Source organism: Cnephaeus nilssonii (genome assembly GCF_951640355.1).
Source record: "Cnephaeus nilssonii genome assembly, chromosome: 11".
Taxonomy (NCBI): domain Eukaryota; kingdom Metazoa; phylum Chordata; class Mammalia; order Chiroptera; family Vespertilionidae; genus Cnephaeus; species Cnephaeus nilssonii.
Window position 1 is genome coordinate 69,252,754 of NC_137082.1, and position 21,167 is coordinate 69,273,920.

The 21,167-nt window shown below is 46.3% G+C and overlaps 1 protein-coding gene and 1 pseudogene across 2 annotated transcripts; both read left to right on the plus strand.

Annotated features, from left to right (window-relative positions):
• Positions 1-563: 563 nt before the first annotated feature.
• On the plus strand, positions 564-21,015 carry TOMM34 (translocase of outer mitochondrial membrane 34). The gene is made up of 7 exons (XM_079783861.1): positions 564-3,042; positions 7,658-7,757; positions 8,759-8,911; positions 12,583-12,743; positions 15,523-15,670; positions 18,456-18,582; positions 18,832-21,015. The coding sequence occupies exons 1-7, from the start codon at positions 2,916-2,918 to the stop codon at positions 18,934-18,936; spliced, it is 921 nt and encodes a 306-aa protein (XP_079639987.1). The 5' UTR covers positions 564-2,915; the 3' UTR covers positions 18,937-21,015.
• LOC307107005 (large ribosomal subunit protein eL32-like) lies at positions 3,989-7,650 on the plus strand (annotated as a pseudogene). Its single transcript has one exon. The product of its transcript is annotated as a large ribosomal subunit protein eL32-like (transcript).
• Positions 21,016-21,167: the final 152 nt, after the last annotated feature.

Sequence of the window (21,167 nt, forward strand, 5' to 3'; positions counted from 1 at the left end):
TTTCGTCCTACACCTTGGCTTTTCCTATTTGTACATTTATTGCTTACAAAATGGCTACCACAGCCCTAGCCAGTTTGGCTCAGTGGACTGAAGGGCCCGGGTTCAATTCTGGTACCTTGGTTGCAGGCTTCATCCCTGGCCCGGGTCAGATGTGTGCGGGAGGCAACCAATGGATGTGTCTCTTTAACATGGATGTTTTCTCTCTCTGTCTCTTTCCTTTCCTTCTACTCTCTAAAAATCAATGGAAAAATATCCTTGGGTGAGGATTAACAACAAAAATAAATAAATAGCCCTGACTGGTTTGGCTCAGTGGATAGAGCATTGGCCTGAGAACTGGGGGGTCCCAGGTTCGATTTGGGTCAAGGGCATGTACCATGGTTGCGGGCTCATCCCTGGTCGGGGGTGTGCAGGAGGCAGCTGATTGATGTTTCTCTCTCATCAACGTTTCTGACTCTCTATCCCTCTCCCTTCTGTAAAAAATCAATAAAATAATAAATAAATACATACATACATACATAAAAACGCCCATCAAGAGTTAAACACACACACACACACACACACACACACACACACACACCCAACACTACCCAAAGCAGAAAAAGAGCAAAAAGGCTATCTCAAAGTCCTGTATCTCTCTTTTCAAGAAAAAACAAAAACTGTCCCTTGAGCACCCAGCAGACATCCTCTTACCTCATTGGTCAGGTCAGATCACATTCTCAATCGCTGGCAAAAGAGAGTGAGATTATTATTGTTGGTCATGTCAACTCTGTGCCTGTTAAGAAGGGCTTTGGAGGCTAATTAGGCTCAAATTTATAAAGAGCCTAGCAGCTGGAGCTAAACAAGGGTCTCTCATGCCATGCTTCAGGGAAAGCATGAACTGCCTGCCTACTGCACTGTGTTCCTACTAGCTGAGCTGACCCTCGTAAAGGAATTCCTGGGATCGAAATTCTACCAATAGGAGCTGCACAACTCTGTACTCATTTGTATCTTTATTGACTAATCAGAGTGGCTCCATTCTGACCAATTAGGATGGTGCTATTGGGACCAATCATACAGTGAGGATTTGCAGTCCTTATTTGCATAGAAATGGGCCAATCAGTGGCTGAGGGTGGCCACTCTTCTTTATATAAATCCAGCTTCCACGCTGAGGCTGGCTTTTGGTTTCCGGTGAGTGCTGCATTTAGTTGGCCAGAGCCATAACACCAGCGCTGCCTCATGCCCAGCCCACCTCACCATTGAGATGTTTCACAATTGAGCAGTTTTCACTGAAGATGTCCTGCGCCCCCCCCCCCCACCTTTACCACCCCTCAAATTGGGGGACTTCTGTTGGTGTTAAATTGGCAGTGATGACCTTTGGTTAACAGTTTAGAGACATCTTGAATCATTTCCTGGGTCAGGAGAATCTCTGGCAAAATTTAGACGCCGGAAGTGCAAATGGATATGTTGAGTAGAGAGCCAGCTGTGTGTGTCTCATCTGGTTTCCCCACCACATTAAGTGTTCATTCTTTCCTCTTTTATGGGCCTCAGCTGGGCTGAGGATTCAGCTGGAACAGCCACCTAACCCTCAGTTCACAGTCTGGTGTGGGTTAAGAATTTAAACAGCCCTAACTGGTTTGGCTCAGTGGATAGAGCATCCGCCTGTGGACTGAAGGATCCCAGGTTCGATTCCAGTCAAGGGCATGTACCTTGGTTGCGGGCACATCCCAAGTAGGGGGTGTGCAGGAGGCAGCTGATCAATGTTTCTCATAGATGTTTCTGACTCTCTCCCTCTCCCTTCCTCTCTGTAAAAAAAATAAATATATTTTTTAAAAATTTAAATAATTATAACTAGATTCCTGACGGCAGAGACCAGGCCTTTGTCAACAAACTTCATAAGTGCATGTTGGGTGCCAGGTTCTATTAGGTCTTGGAGAGGCAAAGATAAAGACTTACTTCCTACCTTTAAAGAATCCAAAGTCTTTGAAAAAAACTGTAAGCGGGCAATCAGAGTACTAAGTGCTAAATTAGGGATAAACCTCAGGAGGAATAGGAGCAGAGGAGGGACATAATGGAAGAGGGGAGGAGTATTCAAGAAAGGGTTTCAGAGGAGATATTTGAGTTGATTATAGGTTGGATAAAGCAAAAGAAAAAGTGTTTGGGGGAAAAAATCCAGGAGAGGAGAGCATACACAAAGGTTAGGAAGCAACAGAAACAGCCGTGTGCAGGTAGCAACAAGCAGTTCAACATTTTCCGAATATTAAGTGGGACATTAAGTCAGATGGGGCTGAAGATAAGCTCGTTTCCCTCAGCGGAAGATCTTTATCAGCTTCTCAGTGCATTCATTTATTGAGTCAAAGTCCGTAAAGCTCCAGGTGCCATTTCCTTTTCTGCCTCAGGGCCTTGACTCTTGCTATCCCTCTGCCTGCCTAAATATTCTCAGGTTTCAGCTCCATTACTAGCCCCTCAGGGATGCCTTCCCGTACCCCCTTACCGAAAATAGTTTCCACCTGGCCCCTTTCTGGTGCATTCGTGTTTTCCTTACAGCACTAATAATAACATGGTATTTTCCTCTTTATGTGCTCCTGGGTTAATTGCCTGTCAGGTCCCACGTGCATGTATGTAAGCGCGTGTGAGCAGAGACCCGGCCTCTTGCACTGTTGCACGCGTGGCGTTCTAGCAGCTGCAGGAGCCCCGCACTGCTCGAGACCGAGCGCGCTTCGGCAACGTTAGCCCCGCACTGAGCATGCGCCTGCGCAGAGGGCGGCGCCGCGGGCCACCGGTTCGCGCAGGCCGCGCCTCCGCCCGCTCGGTCCCGCCCCCTCCCGGCCAGGTTCCCCGTGGACCTAGCACTCGCCGCCGGTGCTTCCCCCGGACGCCGTTCCGCAAGACTCGGCGGCGGGGACGGAGGCGGCCGCCATTTGCCGCCGGACCCCAGGATGGCCCCCAAACTCTCGGACTCGGTGGAGCGGCTGCGCGCCGCCGGCAACCAGAGCTTCCGCAACGGCCAGTTCTCCGAGGCCGCCACGCTCTACAGCCGCGCGCTGCGGGTGATGCAGGAGCAAGGTACACGCCGGCCCCCGCTTTCTCCGCCGGGGCTGCTGCTCTCTCCCGGCGGCCCGACCCCAGCTCCCCACAGCCCGCTCCGCCCCTGCCTTCCTGCGGCTTCCATTCCCCGAGGCCGGCCGCCCACCAGCCCTCCCGCCCGCTCCCCGCGTGGGCATCCTGCGAGAAACTTCCTGGGCCCTTCCTTCCGCCTTGGGGGGGAAAAAAAAAAAAGTCACATGGTTTTATTACTAATTATTTTTCACGTAATGACAGATCAGAAACACATTTTCGTATGAATAGATTCTTTTATCACTTTTTGGTTATGGTAAAAACATTAAATTTACCATCTTAGTCATTTTTTAAGTATACTGTGAAGTGCATCATATTATTCACATGGTTGTGCAACAGATCGCTAGAACTTTCTCATCTTGCAGCCCTGAAACTCAATACCCACTGAACACTAATTCCCCCTCCCTCAGCCCTTGGTATACCTTTCCACTGTCTGTATCTATGATTTTAACTACTTTAGATATTTGAAAAAGGACATTATAATCCATGTTGTAGCTAGCATGTGGCAGGATTTCCTTCTTTTATGAAGGCCGCATAATATTCCATTGTAAGGCTATACCACTTTTTTGTTTGTTTGTTTTAATCTCCAAGGTGCTGCTTTGAATTCTTTTGGATGTATACCCAGAAGTGGGATTGCTGGATCATATATACCATACTTTCCGGCATATAAGACGACTGGGCGTATAAGATTTTCCTGGGTTAAAAAGTCGTTTTATACGCCGGAAAATACAGTATATTGGACTATATTAATGGGATTAGATATAATGGGTTAGATATATTGGACTACCGTATTTTCTGGCGTATAAAACGACTTTTTTTTTAAAAAGACGACTTTTTAACCCAGGAAAATCTTATACGCCCAGTCGTCTTATACGCCGGAAAATAACGGTAGTAGTTTTGTTTTCCATAGTTGCTGCACCATTTTACATTCCCATCAACAGTGCATAATGGTTCCAACTCCTCAGCATCCTCACCAGCACTTCTTTTATGTTCTTTTGATAGTTGGCCATCCTGATAGGTGTGAGTTGCCGGCTTTTTAAATGTCCTATTGGCTCCCATCCTGTTATTCAGGCCTCATTCCGACCCCTGCAGATATATAGCTCAACTCTCCTCCTTAACCATTTATTCTTCAATTAAATTCTTACTTGTTGAGCACCTGTATGTACTGAGTGTCTAACAAGGCAGCGAAGGCTCTTTCTCTCTCAAGGATCATACATTCTTGTTTTGGGGGGAGGGGTGGATCTCAAGCTAGTAAATAAGACTTGTCCAATAACGATTAGGGGTACGTAGAAGACAAATATGGTGATGTGATAGAGTTGAGTAGGAAGCTCCATTAGAATGGGGGATCAAGGACAGCTTTGAAGAGGTGACATTTGAGGTGACGTCTAAATGATGAGAAGAAGCCAGGTGCACAGTTTTGGGTGCCGAGCATTTCAGGTGGAGGGGACTGCAATTACAGGCATACATCCTCTTATTGTGTTTCACAGATGTTGTGATTTTTTACAAGTGGAAGACAAGATCCCCCACCAACAAAAGGACTACTACTTGCTTTGTGGGGGGGTCTGGAGCTGAACCCACAATATCTCTGAGGTGTGCCTGTACAAAGGCACCTAGGCGAAGAAGCATGGTGTGTGTCCCAGGAGCCAAAGCCTACTGAGCTAGTTAGTGGAGGGAGAAGTAAGATGAGGTCAGTTATATAGGCAGAACCTTATTGTGTAGACATTTTACACAATAGGTCATGGTAAGGAGTTTGGGTTTTATGCAGAGAGTTTTTAACAGAGGAGTAACATATTCTTACGTGTTCTCCCAGACTCCAGCTCATGTCAACAGCCCTTTGCCCAAAACCTCTTCTCCCAAGCGCCTCACCAAGGAGCCCACATTGGAATCCCTTTTCTGTAGTACCCATTTCCCTTTGCCTTTTCTCTTTCTCATTTTTTTGGCTAGCATTTGTTGAGTGATTTACTGTGTGCTAGACATTGTAGACATTATCCCTTTATGTCTTTATGCTAACCTATGACGAAGACACTTTATACTCTTCCTCGGCACTGCCTACGGAGGTTAACAGCCCCTCCACACAGACCCCTGTGAAACCCAAGATTGTCAAAAAGAGGACAAGAAGTTCATCCGGCACCAGTCAGACCAATTATGTCAAAATTAAGCGGAACTGGCAGAAACTCAGAGGCATTAATGGACAACAGAGTATGCAGAAGTTCAAGGGCCAGACCTTGATGCCCAGCATTGGTTATGAGGGCAACAAGAAATCAAAGCACGTGCTGCCCAGTGGCTTTTGGAAGTTTCTGGTCCATAACGTCAAGGAGCTTGAAGTGCTGCTGATGTGCAACAAATCGTACTGTGCTGATAATGCTCACAGCGTCTCCCCAAAGAACTGCAAAGCCACTGTGGAAAGAGCAGCCCAGCTGGCCATCAGAGTCACCAATCCCAATGCCAGGCTGCTCAGCAAAGAAAATGAATAGACAGATGTGTACACATTGTATTTGTGTTAATAAAACCATAAAATTCTGCCATCTGGCAATTTTTTAAAAAAAGACACTTTATAGATGAGGAGTCCAGAAGAGTTAAATTGGCCTGCCCCAGGATTATACAATGAAGACATGTCATAGGCAGGATTTTAATATGGGTCTGTCTGATTCCCAAGTCCAAGTTTTTAATCATTTTGCTAGACTTCTCCCCAAATCCTTTGCAAATTGTAGTCTTTTTTTGTTTGAACTTTTGCAGTTTCAAACCACTCTTGCCCCCTTCTTTTGTTCTAGAACACTCCTTTTCAGGCCCACCTGCTCCTCTCAGCCTCACTTGAGGTCACTGAATAATCTGAGATATTGATACTTCTGCCATTTTCTTTCATCCTACCCTAGCCTGCCTGGAATAGCATGTGCTTTTGTGTGGCTTCATTCTGGGTCCCTAGAAGAGCTGGCGTGGTATCTAGATTTAGTAGGGGACCAGAGTTTGGTTCTTATCCATTTCTAGATAATCTATGGGCAAATCCCTTGATTTCTCTAGTTAATTTTTCTGTTTGAAAAGAAAACCAGGGATCAACCTCACACAGTGAGCCCTTCTAGCAGGTGTGTGAGGTGATATCTTCATGTGATAGGTGAGCACATGTCAGAGGGAGTCGGTGACTTGTACGGTATCACAGGCTGGACTGCAGGTTCTGATGCCCTGCCCACCACACCACTGCTGCTGCTGAGCACCCATGTTCTGGGGACTTGAGATGGATTTCAGGTCTTGAGTGCTTGTACTTGCTCCTTAAGGGCAAGGATATATTTTACTTATCTCTGTACATTGCTGTCTCACTCAGGGCCTGGCAAAATAAGGAAAAAAGTTATATTATTGTTTGTTATTGGTATTGAGTGAAAGATATGCATCAATATGGTAACATACATAGAGGGGAAAAAAAGCAAGTTGCAGAAAGATAGACAATAGAGTGCCACTTAGGAAAAGCTTTGAAAGATATAAAATATCTTACCTGTGATTACATATATAATATAGACAAACATGGTTGAGAATGTTATATACCAACTTCAGGATTGTGCTGACATCTGGGGTTCTGGGGACAGAACAAAGGGGAAAGGATGGGGATGAGTGGAGCGTTAGCCAGATAAAAAAATTTTTAAGGTTGGAAACAAATATAATATATGCTAGGCCTAGTGATGGATACTGAGTATTTGTTATACTGTTTTCTGCATGTTTTACAATTTTTAAAAGAGAACTTGTTTTCAATTATTTTGGGTATATAGCTGGGAGTGGAATTACTGGGTCAACACATAATAGTTTCGTTTTAATTTATTTTTTCACTACGGCCCATGCTAGTTAGTGGGTATGCGGTGGTTGAAAAAATATTTTTAAAACTGAAAATTATTGTGGCCACAATAAAGGACACGAGCTTCTGATATTCCTGAAGGTGAGGACTGCCCTTAGAGAAATGTCTGATAAATCTCCTCCCCATTGGGGAGCTTGAGTCCTTCCCCGATTAAGGTCTCCCTAGTCCTGCCAGAACCAGGGGATTTTCCCCTAGCAAAGTCCTGTCTGATTTGAGCAGGTAGAATTAGTCTCTGTCTTTTATCTTTTCCTTTTATTTTTCTTTGTATGATTTACATGTTTTCTTTTTGGGGTGGGGGTGGGGGAACCATGGCTTTATTTATTAAATTCATTGGGGTGGCATTGGTCAACATGAACATACAGGTTTCAGGTGTGGATTTCTGTGTTGCAAGATCTGTATGTTTACATGTTTTTTTGTAATAAAATTAATACACACACATACCCAGTATAGATTTCTTTGAGGCAGAAGCTAGCTATTTCATGTTCATTTTTTGCCTGGTACCAAGTTTAGTGCTGGCATGACTGAAAAAGATGCTTGGTGTTCTCGCTGCCAAGTGCTAATGGTGAATTTGCCAGCCTATCAAACCAGCAAGCCTGATCAGGTTATAGTCCTCTCTGCTCCCTTTTACCAAAGCCCAGAGAGCTCTTAGTGTGAAATGCACTCTGTGCCCCAAGGCATCCATTTCCCAAATTATTAATCTCATGTTTTCTGTTTCCACCTGAGCAGGTTCTTTGGACCATAAAGAAGAAAGTGTTCTCTACTCCAACCGAGCAGCATGCCACCTGAAGGATGGGAACTGCAGAGATTGCATCAAAGATTGCACTTCGTAAGCAGTCAAGGGAAACTTTGGGGTGCCTGAGGGGCTCAGAAGAGGAAGCTGGGTTTATCTGCCCTGTTTCTTCTTTGACTGATCCCACCAGTTACATCTGTGATAGATACTAGGAAGTGTCACTGTCCCCAGGTCACTGAGAATACTTGATCTCTCTGGCCCCTGTCTTGTATCTTTGAAGTCTTGGCTCTGCTGCTCTAAAAGGAGTAGGGTCGGCCTTTGTGAGATTTGGGACCTGGAGTTGAGGTAGAGTTGTAGACTAGTTAGTGGCTTGCCCAGGTTTTTTCTGGGGTGGATATATGTGAGGGAGGAAGGTAGAGAGAGAAAGAGAGGGAAAAAAGCAAGGAGAAAGGAGGAAATGGTATTCATCAATGACCAGGTATAGAGGACATTAAACAATTTTTCATACTTCTTTCTTCTTCAGGCAAGTCTGGTGTTGCCTCTTTCACCATCACTAAACCAGGATGCATACCTTAATGTGTTCTTAGATCTGATATCCTGTGACATTGCCTTAGATCCATGCCCTGGTGATAGATGAGAGAGGTGAGCGTGCTCATGGAGTCTGTGCTAAGTTGATTAGTGCCAGGTTAGAACTGGGCTGCAGAGAATTGAGGTGGCAAGTGATTTGCCTGGGATCACATGGTTAATGGCAGAAGTAGAATTCAAACACCTCTCCATCTGACTCCAAAGCCTCTATGGCATTCCCATTGGGCCACCATTCTTTGGAAACACATAGAAGCATAAAAGGTACAGGGTACTTGTTCTTGATTTTGGGGGTACTGCAACTATGAAAATTGATGCACTCTGCTCTCTTTCCTTTCTCTACTTCAGTCTAAGTTGAAAAGTCCCTCTTGTAAGGTTTGACATTTTTAGTAGTGTCTCTGTGCCAGAAATGACCCCCTATATTACGGAATACTGTAGCTGAGCCTGCCTGGATGGGCTGTTGGGAGAGCCCTGGTGACTTAGCAGCCGGATGACATTTCTGCCTCCTGCTCTAGAGCACTGGCCTTGGTTCCCTTCAGCATGAAGCCCTTGCTGCGGCGAGCATCGGCCTATGAGGCTCTGGAGAAGTATCCCCTGGCCTACGTGGACTACAAGACTGTGCTGCAAATTGATGACAGTGTGATGTCAGCCTTGGAAGGCGTCAACAGGTGAGCCTGGGTCACCTTGGGCATTCCCTCTGGAACTGCCTGCCCTCTGTCATTAGCTTGAAACTGTCATCTTCTGGCAAGATCCCTTTGGGATAGGCTTAGAAATTCCTAATGACCTTATTGGCAAGTGTGGAAGGAGAATTTGGTAGGTGTTAAGGGGTCAGGATTGATGAATTGGATTTTGTTTTGTTTGTTTTTGCCAAGGTGCTTAAATTCATTCACATAGTAGTGATTTGTTGAGCTCTGTTGAAGGTGTTGTGCCAGGTTCCGTAGGAAAAAGAGATACAGACACCACTTGCTTCAAAGAGCTAACTAGAGTGGGAAAAGTAAGACCCAAGCACACGCAGCTCAGACACAAGGCTATAGGGATATTGCTTGTGGATATGGTTCAATATATTGTACTATGGCCCCTTCACAAGGCCCCTCAGCCATTGACATTTCATGGATGTTCTCATTGGTGTGATTGATCATGTTGCCCTTCTTTGCATGGTCCGCTAGAAAGCCAAACACCACACTCATAGAAAACCCTTGTTAGGACTTCATGGTATATATTTGTGTGTCTTTTCTGGCTTTACTTGTTTTCTCTCTACCTCTCCTTGTTTCTATCATTCAACAAATTCTGCCACTTGTGTGCCAGACTTTGCACTAGAGCCTGGGCTGATGCCCAAGACATAACCTCTTCCTGCCCTGATAGAGCTTCTGGTCTCATGGAGAAAACCTATCAGTAATAGGCAAGCACACTATAAGGGATGAGGCAGCACTGTGGGAACCCCTTTCACGTCCCGCGTGGTTCAGGGTTCAGGTTTAGGGTTCGGGTTCTGGAGAAGGCCGCACACAAATGAAAGAGACTAGAAAAGTATTAATTTGGGAATATTGGGGGCCAGGCGGGAGCCCACCTCTAGTGGGAGGACTACACCCCGCTCTGGCTTTGCTATCCCTTTTCTTAAGGTTATGGGATACACTCATATCCTTTAGGCAGGAAATTCCAATAATAGCCAATCAGCAAGAATTTACATAAGACTAACAGGTGGAGGCTGCTTTAGCTAACAATGTTTCAACTAAGTGATTAGAGCAATTAAGGTTGTTGACCAGCCTTCTGGATTTCCTGTCCACATCTTTCTATTAGTGAGACAATGATCGGTTTCTGGCACAGCACTGGTGCAGTAGGAGCAGAGATGAGGCACGTAGCCAGCTAGGGGGAAGCCAGAGTGGAGGTGAGCTGAGGCAGAGATGTGTAGAGCTCTGGGGCCAAAGGCCAGCAAGGAGAAAGGGCAGCCTGTGCAAGAGTGAGTGAGTGTGATGTCCTACAGAACCCGTGAGAAGTCCATTTCACATGGTGCTGCATGGATGGATGATGAGGCCAGATCACAAAGAGCTTAGTGTTCAGGAGCTTGGACTTAACCCAAGCACAGCGAGGCATCATGAAAGGGCCTTAAGCAGGGGAGCAAAATGAGCAGATTTGAGAGAGAAGCTCACTGGTTGTCATGTGGAAGGATTACATTGAAGAACAGACTGGGAAGGGGGCATGCACTAATGCAGAAGAGATGGTCGAGACAGTGGATAGAGAGCAGTGGGACCATTCAGAGGACATTTAGGGAGTATTTCACCAAGTTTTGGTGGTTGGGGTGGTGAGAAGGGAAAAATAGAAGAGAAATTAGGGGGTTGACAAGTTGAGTTGGAGATGATTTTGGGACATGAGACTAGAGAGGTAAGGAAGGCAGTGGGTGTTTACATAGATTTGGAGCAAAGGAGAAAAATACCAGCCAGACATAGAGATTTGAGAGTTATCAGTGTAGAGGTGAATTGAGGTTGTGGGGGAAAAGAACACAGCAAGTATGTAGGAAGAAGAGGTTGGAACTTTGAGAAATTCTAGCATTTCAGGGACTTACAGGTTAGCAGCTGGAGCGGTAGGAGGAAACTTGACGCATTTAGTGTCTCAAGAGAAGGAGTATTTCCAGAAGGATGAAGCTGTCACTCGTGTCCGGTGTTTCAGTGAGCTTAAGTAGTCAAAGGGTTGAGGAATGAAGTCACTGGCGATTCTGGTAGAAGTGTTTCAAAGGGATCAGATGGCAGAGGAGTGTAGCTGTAATGGCAGAGGGTTGTCCAGGGGGGTTGTATTCAGTGAGGAAAGAGTTAAATGCTGGTAGTTGGAGTCACCAGAGAGAAACATGAAGATACAGGAGAGGGAGATGCTGGCTGAGTGTGGCAGGAAGAAATGGGGTCCAGAGCTTAGGTGGAGGGATTGGCTTTATCAGCTCTTCTGTTGTGACAAGAGAGACATAGGAAGGGTTGGGTACCTGGACAGGTGTGTTTGTATTTGGAGGGGGAGGGTTAGAGAGCAGAGTGGAAGAGATGAGAGGATTAAAATAGCTGGGCTGACCATAAAAATAGTTTTGGGGGCTTAGTCAGAGACCATGAATTTGTGCTGATTTCATTGTGTTGTTTTCATTCTAGTATTACAGGAATATGGTTGTAAAAGCAGAAAAGGCATACAGTTGGCTTTATTCACTCATTGAACACATACTTTCTGAATCTTGATATGGGTGCCAGGTAATGATGTGCTAGGTGCTATATAGTACAGTTGACAAATTGGACATGGCCACTGAGCAGTATTTTGAGAAAGTTAACTGGCTAGAAGGTGGGTACGGGGACTGGGAAGTGGAAGAGATTGTTCCAGGAAGAGGACAGCCGTGTGCAGAGGCTTAAACATAAGGATCAAGAGAGAATGTGGCGCCCTCACTGGTTTGGCTATGGATAGAGCCTTGGCCTGCGGACTGAAGGGTCCCAGGTTCAGTTCCCGTCAAGGGCACATGCCCAGGTCGATCCCCAGTAGGGGGCGTACAGGAGACAGCCAGTCAATGATTCTCTCTCATCATTGATGTTTCCCTCTCACTCCCTTCCTCTCTGAACTCAATAAAAAATGTTTTTTGGGATTTTTTTTAAAGAGGGAATGTGGCCCTAACCAGTTTGGCTCAGTGGAGGGAGTGTCGGCCTGCGGACTGAAGGGTCCCAGGTTCGATTCTGGTCAGGGGCATGTGCCTTGGTTGTGGGCACATCCCCAGTGGGGAGTGTGCAGGAGGCAGCTGATTGATGTTTCTCTCTCATCAATGTTTCTAACTCTATACCTCTCCCTTCCTCTCTGTAAAAAATCAATAAAATATGAGGGAATGTGGCAACTGATAAAGATGGAGAGGTGGGAGGGGACCAGATCTTAGGCCCTGGGGAAATGGGAAAGACAGAAGGATTTTAAAATTTGAGAATGACATAAGATTTTCATTTTTTTTAAAAATCTGAGCATAAATCCAAAATCAGGTGCTTGCATGACTTTATAATAGATCTGTTAAAAAATATAAAACATGCTTCTTCCCTGGGGAATGTGTGGTGCTTTGGGGTTAAGGTAGTGTTTAAGTACCCTTAATAGGCAACAGACAGGTCACCACTTTGGTCTAACCAAACGAGGGCCAGGCACGGAGGGAACGTCATGGTGGCTAAACTGAGACACTTTGTGGGTGGCACTCATGTTCCTCTCCTGCTGCATGTCAGGAGGATATAAAGAGTTATCGAGGGAAGATGATAACTTTGACTCTCATATACCTCCTTTGGGTTTAGGAGAGGAGGAACGTCTTCCTAACCCAGCCTAGACCTCCCTGTAATCCTGCCTTTGTTTCCAGAATGACCAGAGCTCTCATGGACTCACTTGGGCCGGAGTGGCGCCTGAAACTGCCCTCTATCCCCTTGGTGCCTGTTTCAGCTCAGAAGAGGTGGGATTCAGAATACCACAAAGAGACACCTAAAGGCAAATCCAAAGAAACCACAACTGCCAAGAGCAGAGGTAAGCTGTGACTTCCTGCTCAATTTTGCAGTTTCCCTGTAGCCACTTTCTTTAGAGTAATCCTATAAAAATTGGCCTTGTTTAAGCTGAGTTATAAAAATAATATTAAAACAAAAAAGTCTTAACCTCTTAGAGGCTGTCTCAACTCTACAAGGAGGGTTGTGAGAAAACCTCTCCCACCGCAGGGATTAAGTGACATAAGGCATGTTGAGCTCCTAGCCTGGCACATAGGTATACAGCGTTGGTTCCCTTCTGTCTCTGGCAGCATTTGGGAAGTGTCATGTTGGATGCTTTGGTTACAAGAACAGAAAATGTACCATGGTAAAAATAACAGATTTTACTGGCTCATATAATTGAAAAATCCAGAGTTCAGGTTCAGGCAAGGTTCACCCAGCAGCTCTCTACATTATCGGGCTCTGATTCCATTTCTCTGTACTTCTCTCAACTTTCTTCTTTGGTGTAGTCAGGTTTGTCTTCGAATGGGCTTCCCTCTTCACAATAAAATAGCTATGACAGTTCCTGGTCTCATCCATATACCATGCCTCATGACCCAGAGGGAGAGAAAAACTTTCTTTCTGAGAGAGTTTCTTTCCCCCCAGATCTCTAACTCGCATTTTCTCCGTTTATTCCAGCCTGTTTGGTCACAGGCCATTCCCTGAACTAGTCACTGTGACCGAGGGCTGAGATTTTGTGGTGAGCTCAGCCCTAAGCCATCTGCCCCACCTGCACAGCTAGAGGGCTCTGCTTCCCCAGGAACATGAGCACTGTGTGAGTCTGGGGAGAAGAAATCAAAGGAGGGAGGTCAAAGGCAGGTAGCCCTACACGGGAGCGTGTCCATCTTGACTGTAAATGAAGAGGCCATTCTTCAGGTGGGGCTCACTGGACACGCCAATAATGCTCCAGGAATTGTCCCAGCTCGGCAGCTAGGTGTTGAGGAGCAGCGGTGCAGAAGGGGTCAGGGCTGGAGCCTTGCGTGGGTGGTAGCAGTTGTCCCCTTCCAGGAGGAAACCTATCTGGCCATAGGCAGCATTTGGTCTGCTTTGTGGGAGCCTGTAACTGTCCCCCACTCTTCCCTAGGATGAAAATGTGGGGTGCTAATGAACTGGATGGCTTCAGTGCACCTGCCATTTGTTTCATTCTTTCAGAGTCACTGAGCCGTGTGTTCCAGGCCCTGTGCTAAGCAGTGTGACACAGGATGGGCAGTAGTGGCCCTCAGAAGCTCTCAGGTTAATGAGAGGCTGAGACAGCATTTTAAAATATAAGAGTAAGAACAAGTGCTTACGAGTCTTTAGTATTCGGGGAGTTCAGAATCGGAATTGACGTGTGTTTGGCGGGGGGAGTCAGGAAAAGGCTCACAGAGGAGGTGGCAGTGGGAGGTGACAGGTTGAGCCGGGCCTTAAAGGGTGAGTTCTTCAGGTGGGAAAGGGAGAAGGGACAGGAATTCTTGGCAGAGACAGTGGAGCGTTAGAGAGGAATGCATGCGGTGTAACTGGTGAACAGCGGGAGTAAGAAGACTATAGCATGTGGTGTGTTGCAGAGCTGGGGGAAAGCTGAAGCTGTGTGTACATTGCAACCTACAGGCTACACTTTTAGAGAAACTCAAGCACATATGCACAAGGAGACATGTTCAAGAATGTTCACAGCAGAATGTTAGTAATAGCAAAAAACAAAACGGGAAATAACACAGGTCTCCATAAGTAGGAAAATGGAAAACCAATTGTATTGCAGCAGTGAGAATGGATGAGCTACTATAGGTATATGCATCAGCACAGATCAATCTCAAGAATATAATTTTGAACAAGGGGAAAAAGGAAACAAGGTTATAGAAGAATACATAGAATTATTTGTTCCTTTGCATAAAATTCAAAAACAAACAACAAATGGTTTACAAATACTATTGTATTTAGTAAACTACCAAAAAACAAAAGAAGGGCAGGACGCACAGAAGTGGGGATAATGGTTTCCTCCGGGGTGGACTGACTTGAGGAAGGGCCCGTAGGGCTTCAAAAGACCCATAAATGCTCGTTTCTTAATTAAAGTGAGGGTATTGGCTTTACTCCTAAAACGTTACCCTTGTCATATATATTATTTTATGAAGGTAGTTTTTAAAATAGCAGGTGATACAGTAGTTGGGACTGGAACCATTAATTCAGGCCTGGAGACCAGGCTGAGCAGCATGGATTGCACCTTCTCTCTCCTATTTCTCCCTGAAAGCTGGGGCAGATGTTAGGTGAGGCTCAAACCAAAACAACGATGAGGAATAGCACTCCTCTTCCTCTTTCTGAAAGCCTGGGAGCTACACCCTTTCTTTACCAGATGCTTAAGTTTTTAATTATTCTCCTGCTTTAAGCTCATAGGGGGTTCTGCACGTTCTCGGGTAGTCTCAGATTTTCTCCTGACAATAGTCCTATGTAGAGGAGGTGTTGCCCCCATTGTATTGGTGAGGAAATTTAGATCCAACAGAGAAGGTAGGTCACATAAGATCTTCCAGCTGCCAAGTGGCAGTGCCAAGGCTAGAACCCAAGGTGCTTTTTATCATGTGTTATCATGTGCATGTATGTTTATATCAGGAGTCCTCGACCTCTTCTGAATGAAAAACTGTGTTTAATTTCCCAGAAGCCATTGATTGGGGGAATCATTGCTCAGGAGGGACGCTTTACAACAGCATAGGAAACCTCTGGGGAGGGTTGTGGACGACTTAGACGATGCCGAAGAGACCTCACTGATCTCAGTCTGGCACCTGCTCCATGGTTTTTTCCTCTTCTGAATTTGTATCTAGTGCCTTCTTCTGGGGATGTGGAGAGAGCCAGAGCTCTGAAGGAAGAAGGCAATGAGCTTGTAAAGAAGGGAAACCATAAGAAAGCTATTGAGAAGTACAGTGAAAGCCTCTCGTATAGTAACCTGGAGTCCGCCACGTACAGCAACAGGTACCTTCCCCACAGCTGCTGGCCTGGGGGATTTCAGGACATTGGATATTCCGTTCCATAATCTTCTGTTGGACTGCGGTGGGCTCTCCTTCCCTAGCATTTAGTCAGTATGTTACAGCTCAGAACATGCATTCACACTCATGTGGCATGCATTGTTAGTGGCATTCACTCTCTTAAAGTGATAGAAACTGAGGGATGCCAAAGGGGAACCTGGGCTTTGTTAACCTCCCTCCCCAGAATTTTCACTTACGATGTCTTGCTACACAGACACAACCTCAACACTAGTCTTGTAGCCTTTCCCCCTTCCCTGCTCCAACCCCTTGGCTTCTCCAAAACCCTCCTATTAGAAACTTTGGCCCTGAGAGCACAAGGCAGAACTCAGGATATGGAGTAATTATCGGCTGGCCTGGGAGTGAGACACAGGTCCAGGCTAACCTGGGGGGTGAGACTCCCGGTGCTGTAGAAGACCCTGCACCTGCACCACATGTTACTCTTTAGTTCAGAGATCTTGGATCTACTATAGGCTCACCCTTCCTTATCCAAATCTGTGTTTCAGATTTTAGTGAGGTAATGTGGTCCATATACTGAATCACATACCATTTAGGGTCAGGGGCAGCTTGTGAAGTTGTTAGCATTTCTGCAGTGAAACATAAAGTCTAGCCTTGCCCTAGTCGGTTTGACTCAGTGGATAGAGCATCGGCCTGAGGATCAAAGGGTCCCAGGTTCGATTCCAGTCAAGGGCATGTATCTCCCTGGCCCAGGCCCTGGTCGGGGCTTGTGCAGGAAGCAACCAATCAATGTGTTTCTCTGTCTTTCCCTCTTTCTTCCACTCTCTCTAAAAGATCAGTGGGAAAATATCCTCGGGTGAGGATTAACAAAACAACAAAAAAAGAAAGACTAGCCTCATGTTGGTTCAGGTCAGAGTTTACTGCCTAAGGAATTGAAAAAACTTTCAAACTGAAAGCTTAAATTTTGGACCTGTGGTTTTCCTGGCTGATTGGAACAGGGGTGCCTCCGTCTGCCAGGCTAACTTGAAAAAGAGGGCTGCAGCATCTCCTAACTCCTCTTTCTCTGGCCTTGCTCACCTCATGTTGCTGGAGACCTCTAGTAACCCATTTTCATGCACATGTGTCTATGTCACAGTTTTAATTACTGTTGCTTTATAACATCTTGTAGGCTGGTCTTTTCCTCGTCCTTCTCCATCCGAGCAGCCCTGGCTATTTTCCCAGATTTGCTCTTCTAGCTAAACCAATTGGCAAATTCCCAAGAGTGTCTTGAGTTTTTGTTTGGGATTACATTGAATCTATTGATTTAACTTAGAGGACTGATAACTACAAAACTGAATTTTCCATCCATAGTGACTGAAATTATACCACATCCTGGACGTCATCTCAATGCCCCACCTCATGCATATGCCCTGTGAGCATCACCTTGGGCTCACTTCAGTTCTCTTAGTGCAGTTGACACCTAAGTGGATATCACCACTCGGGTACCTGGCCCCTACAGCTGGCCAACTCCTGCATGGACCTCCAGAGACTCATTTTCTCCTCACAACAATTCTTCAGCTTAGGTCAATGGTCCCATTTTATCTGAGAAAACAGTTTTGGAAAGGTGAATTAACAAGCACAAGTTAAACAACTCATACATGGTAGAGTTGTGACTGAAGCCAGGTCTTTGTAACTCCAAAGCTTGGGTTCCTTTCATTCACTCATGTTATCTTCAAGACTGCTTTGTAATGGGGGAAAAAAAAAAAAGGTACATACAACTAAGAGACTACTTTGTACCCATTCAAAACGATGAGGTGGAATGGATGGACTTCCATACTGAGCTCCAAGACATCCGTTTTTAGTGACTGTCTTTGGAGAAAGGACTAGAATTGAGTGAGAAAGATAAACACACTTGTCCCCCATAGGTGCAGAGTGGCTTGGATGGATGCGCATGACTTTTTTCCAACATTTTATTTTGAACATTTTCAAAATATAAGTTGAAAGATTTTTCTTGAACACCCATATTCCTATCATCTAACTTCATAATTAACATTTTGTTGTATTTGCTTTATCACTATTTAGCCATCTACTGATCCATGTTATTTTTTATGCTTTTCAAAGTTGCAGACACCTATATATCTCGCCCCTAATACATCAGCATACATTTCATTAATTAAAGCCCAGTATTTTTCTTAAGGCAGGTAACTTTTTTTTTTTTTTTAATATATTTTGTTGATTTTAGAGAGGAAGGGAGATGGAGAGATAGAAACATCAATGATGAGAGAGAATCATTGATTGGCTGCCTCCTGCACGCTCCCTACTGGGGATCGAGCCCGCAACCTGGCCATGTGCCCTTGGCCAGAATCGAACCTGGGACCCCTCAGTCCGCAGGCTGACGCTCTATCCATTGAGCCAAACCAGCTAGGGCAAGGCAGGTAACTTTTTAATCTTTCCGGGGGAAGGTTTCAGGAAACCTTTTCTTTGCTTGAAAGAGCACAGTATGGGAATGTGAGGTAGACCAAATGCTAGAGCTCAGTGAGGCCAGGGTCTGGAGGCAGGAGAACCCAGGTCTGCCCTCAGTAGTGGTAGAACCTTGAGCAAAGCGCTACACTGCTAAGCCAGCGTTTTCACCTGTGGAAAGGGGCTGGGTTGGTGAGGATGGGCCAAGGTTTGAAGAACATGTAAAGTAAGCAGCACAGAGTAGGTGTTCAGTGAATCAAGATCACTCCTCAAACTACCTCCGGTTCTGGGTGGCCCCTAAGAAGTGACTGACACCTCGGAACGATCTTCCCTGTCAGAGCGCTCTGCTATTTGGCCCTGAAGCAGTACAAGGAAGCGGTGAAGGACTGCACAGAAGCCCTCAAGCTGGATGGGAAGAATGTGAAGGCATTTTACAGACGGGCTCAAGCTTATAAGGCACTCAAGGTAAGAAGATCCTCATCAACTAAGCTACAGGCATCTGTGCCTGTGGTGGCACTTGCAGATTGTGGTCAAGGTGAGGTGGTGTCTGCTACATCCCTTTTCATCCGGGGCCCAGGCAGCTCCCGTCAGACCTGTATGCTGGGGTTTGAAAAGCCTCTCTGTGTCTCAGCAGCTGTCTCCCCGCTCCCACCCCGCTTAATCTCACCTCAGTCATGGTGCCATCCCCACACCCTTCCTTCTCTCTTCTATTAGGACTATAAATCCAGCTTTGCAGACATCAACAGTCTCCTGAAAATTGAGCCTAAGAATGTCCCTGCACAGAAGTTGCAGCAAGAAGTTAACCAGAACTTAAACTAAAATCCCAAAAGGGCAGCAGAAAACCTCCACTGGATGACTTCCTCTGTGTCTGTTTCTGGGACCCAGCATGCCCCCAACTGAGCTCTGAAGCACCCTCCCTCTGCCCTACAAAGCGGTAGTAGCCTCCTACCCCTTAGGAGGCTGTGTTCAAATTAAGCTCAGTGTAGCAAAAAACAGACATTGTTTTGCTGGGAAGGTCCCCTGCTATGCCGAAGCCCTGTTCTCCATCCCCCTGCCTGTACAGCTAGCAGATCACACAAACAGGTCCTTATCAGCAAAGCATTGGGCCCTGTCCCTGCCCCGAGCATGCTCCAGACTGAGTGCTGCCCTGTGAGCGTCACCAGACCCACCTCACTGTGGTTCATGAGCAAATTAAGCTGGGGGTGTGGAAGGGGGGGCCACGGGACTAGAAAACCTTGGCCCATCCACACCTAAAGCAGCCTGTTGAGCTGGTTCTCCAGGGCTGCCATCCTGCCCTGTCCTTGGCATAGTCCCCTGTGTTCTGAGTTCCAGCCCTTTTTGGCCAGGCCCCACTTTGGTAGGGATGCAGAACCCTGACCCTTGGGTGGCTTTGTCTGGGGCTCTGTGCTGCTGCTTGCATGGAGGTGCCTAAGCTGTGTCAGGAGCCCAGAGGTGCCACTTCTGAAGGTGGGTGGGAAGAAAGGCCTCCTTGAAGTCAGTGACCTTCTGTTCTGGGCAGGGACTTTTGACCCCAACAGTGGCCCTCCAGGCTTCTTATTTCTTTGTTATACGAAGTTAATTTGAACTGAACTGACTCGGTTTTGTTGAACTGTGTGTTTAAGCGATTACATTAAACATTTTCTTCTACAAAAATGTCTGTTGTACTTTCATTTATGCTTGTTTCAGCTTTGTGCTGAAAATTTTGCAATAACAACAATAAAAGCTACCACTTTTTGATTAGGATTCAGCTAATCGTTGAACAAATCATTCACTTAAATGTCTGCTTGGACCAGGCCCCATATTGCTGGGGAAACCATGAATGAGTAGACACGGTCCCTGGTCTCAGAGGGCTGACAGTCTAGTGAGACAGTGAGAAATTAATCAGATGATCCCAGGAACAAGTGTAAAACTACGGCCAGCTTACACATTTTAGAGGAGTCATTACACAGTACTTTCCCTGCTAAAGGGAGATCTGACCTCAGGGAAAGGGATCCCTGAGAAGTAAGTTTGAATTGAGTTCTAAGGTGGGAGTTTAGCTGGTGAAGAGGGGAGGGTAAAGGCCCTCATTGGGAGCACAGAGACCAGAAAGTGCCACTCCGGTTCACAAAACACGGTCTGGATAGGAGGGTGGAGAGTGCTCTCGCAGCCAGCCGGAACTAAAGGCTGCCTCCCTTTCCTGGCCTGTGTCTTAGTTCAATTCTTTTCCTCTTAATGGAGCCATCCCTTGATGATTCCATAAAACAAAGCCGACAGGGTTTTCCTCATCCCTTTGCCCGTCACTCAGTGCTGAGCAGTGTTAGCACGCTGCTCCCAACCTCAGGGAGGAGTCTGCTAAGCAACCGGGCCTTCGAGCTGAAGCGGGTTTAGAGCCCACAAACGCCATGGCCAGGGGACCATTTCAAAGCGGGGAGCTGTACCCTCTTACTGCCCCCTCTTAAGCAGGCATGCCTCTTACCTGATTTGAGGCAGGTTTAGTGGTGACATCCAGTCACGACTGACTGACTTTCTCTTCTTGAGGTCTAGAAGGCAAGTATCTGGATTTACTAATAAAAACATAGAAGCTGAGACTATTACAACCTCAAGAAGCTTTTCCCTCCCTATAGGGGAGGAAAATCGTGACCCAGAAGGTAGCCTAAAGCATTTCCACAAGGGTTCTTTATGTTACACAATCCCTTGGTCCAGAGCCTAGAAGCAGTTGCTGCTTCCAGAATGTTTCCCTGCACTGCAGGTACTCAAGCCAGGCATCCAGGTGTGGGCACCTGCAGCTTTAGCTTCTCGGTGCTGCGTGATGACAACCAATTATCCAACCACTGCACATTGGTGGGTGGTAGCTGCTGCCCCGTGCCTAGCAGTTCCGTGCTGCTGTCCACACCCTCTGGGTACTTCAGCACTCGTCCAGGTTTCTGTTCCTTACAACCAAAGCCCCAGCCCAGTCAGGCCTACCCTTTGCTCTGCCCCACCTCCCTCACCCAAGAAGGCATCCTGGAAGACAAACCAGTTTGCAGCACTTTTAATGCACAAAGCAATGGCAATGGGGCGGGGAGGGGGAG

Excerpts from the sequence above, each read along its gene's own strand:
- TOMM34 (XM_079783861.1), top strand. The coding sequence starts at position 2,916 with ATGGCCCCCAAACTCTCGGACTCGGTGGAGCGGCTGCGCGCCGCCGGC. Across the intron at positions 3,043-7,657 it reads GCGGGTGATGCAGGAGCAAG|GTTCTTTGGACCATAAAGAA; the intron begins GTACACGCCGGC and ends CCACCTGAGCAG. Across the intron at positions 12,744-15,522 it reads CACAACTGCCAAGAGCAGAG|TGCCTTCTTCTGGGGATGTG; the intron begins GTAAGCTGTGAC and ends ATTTGTATCTAG.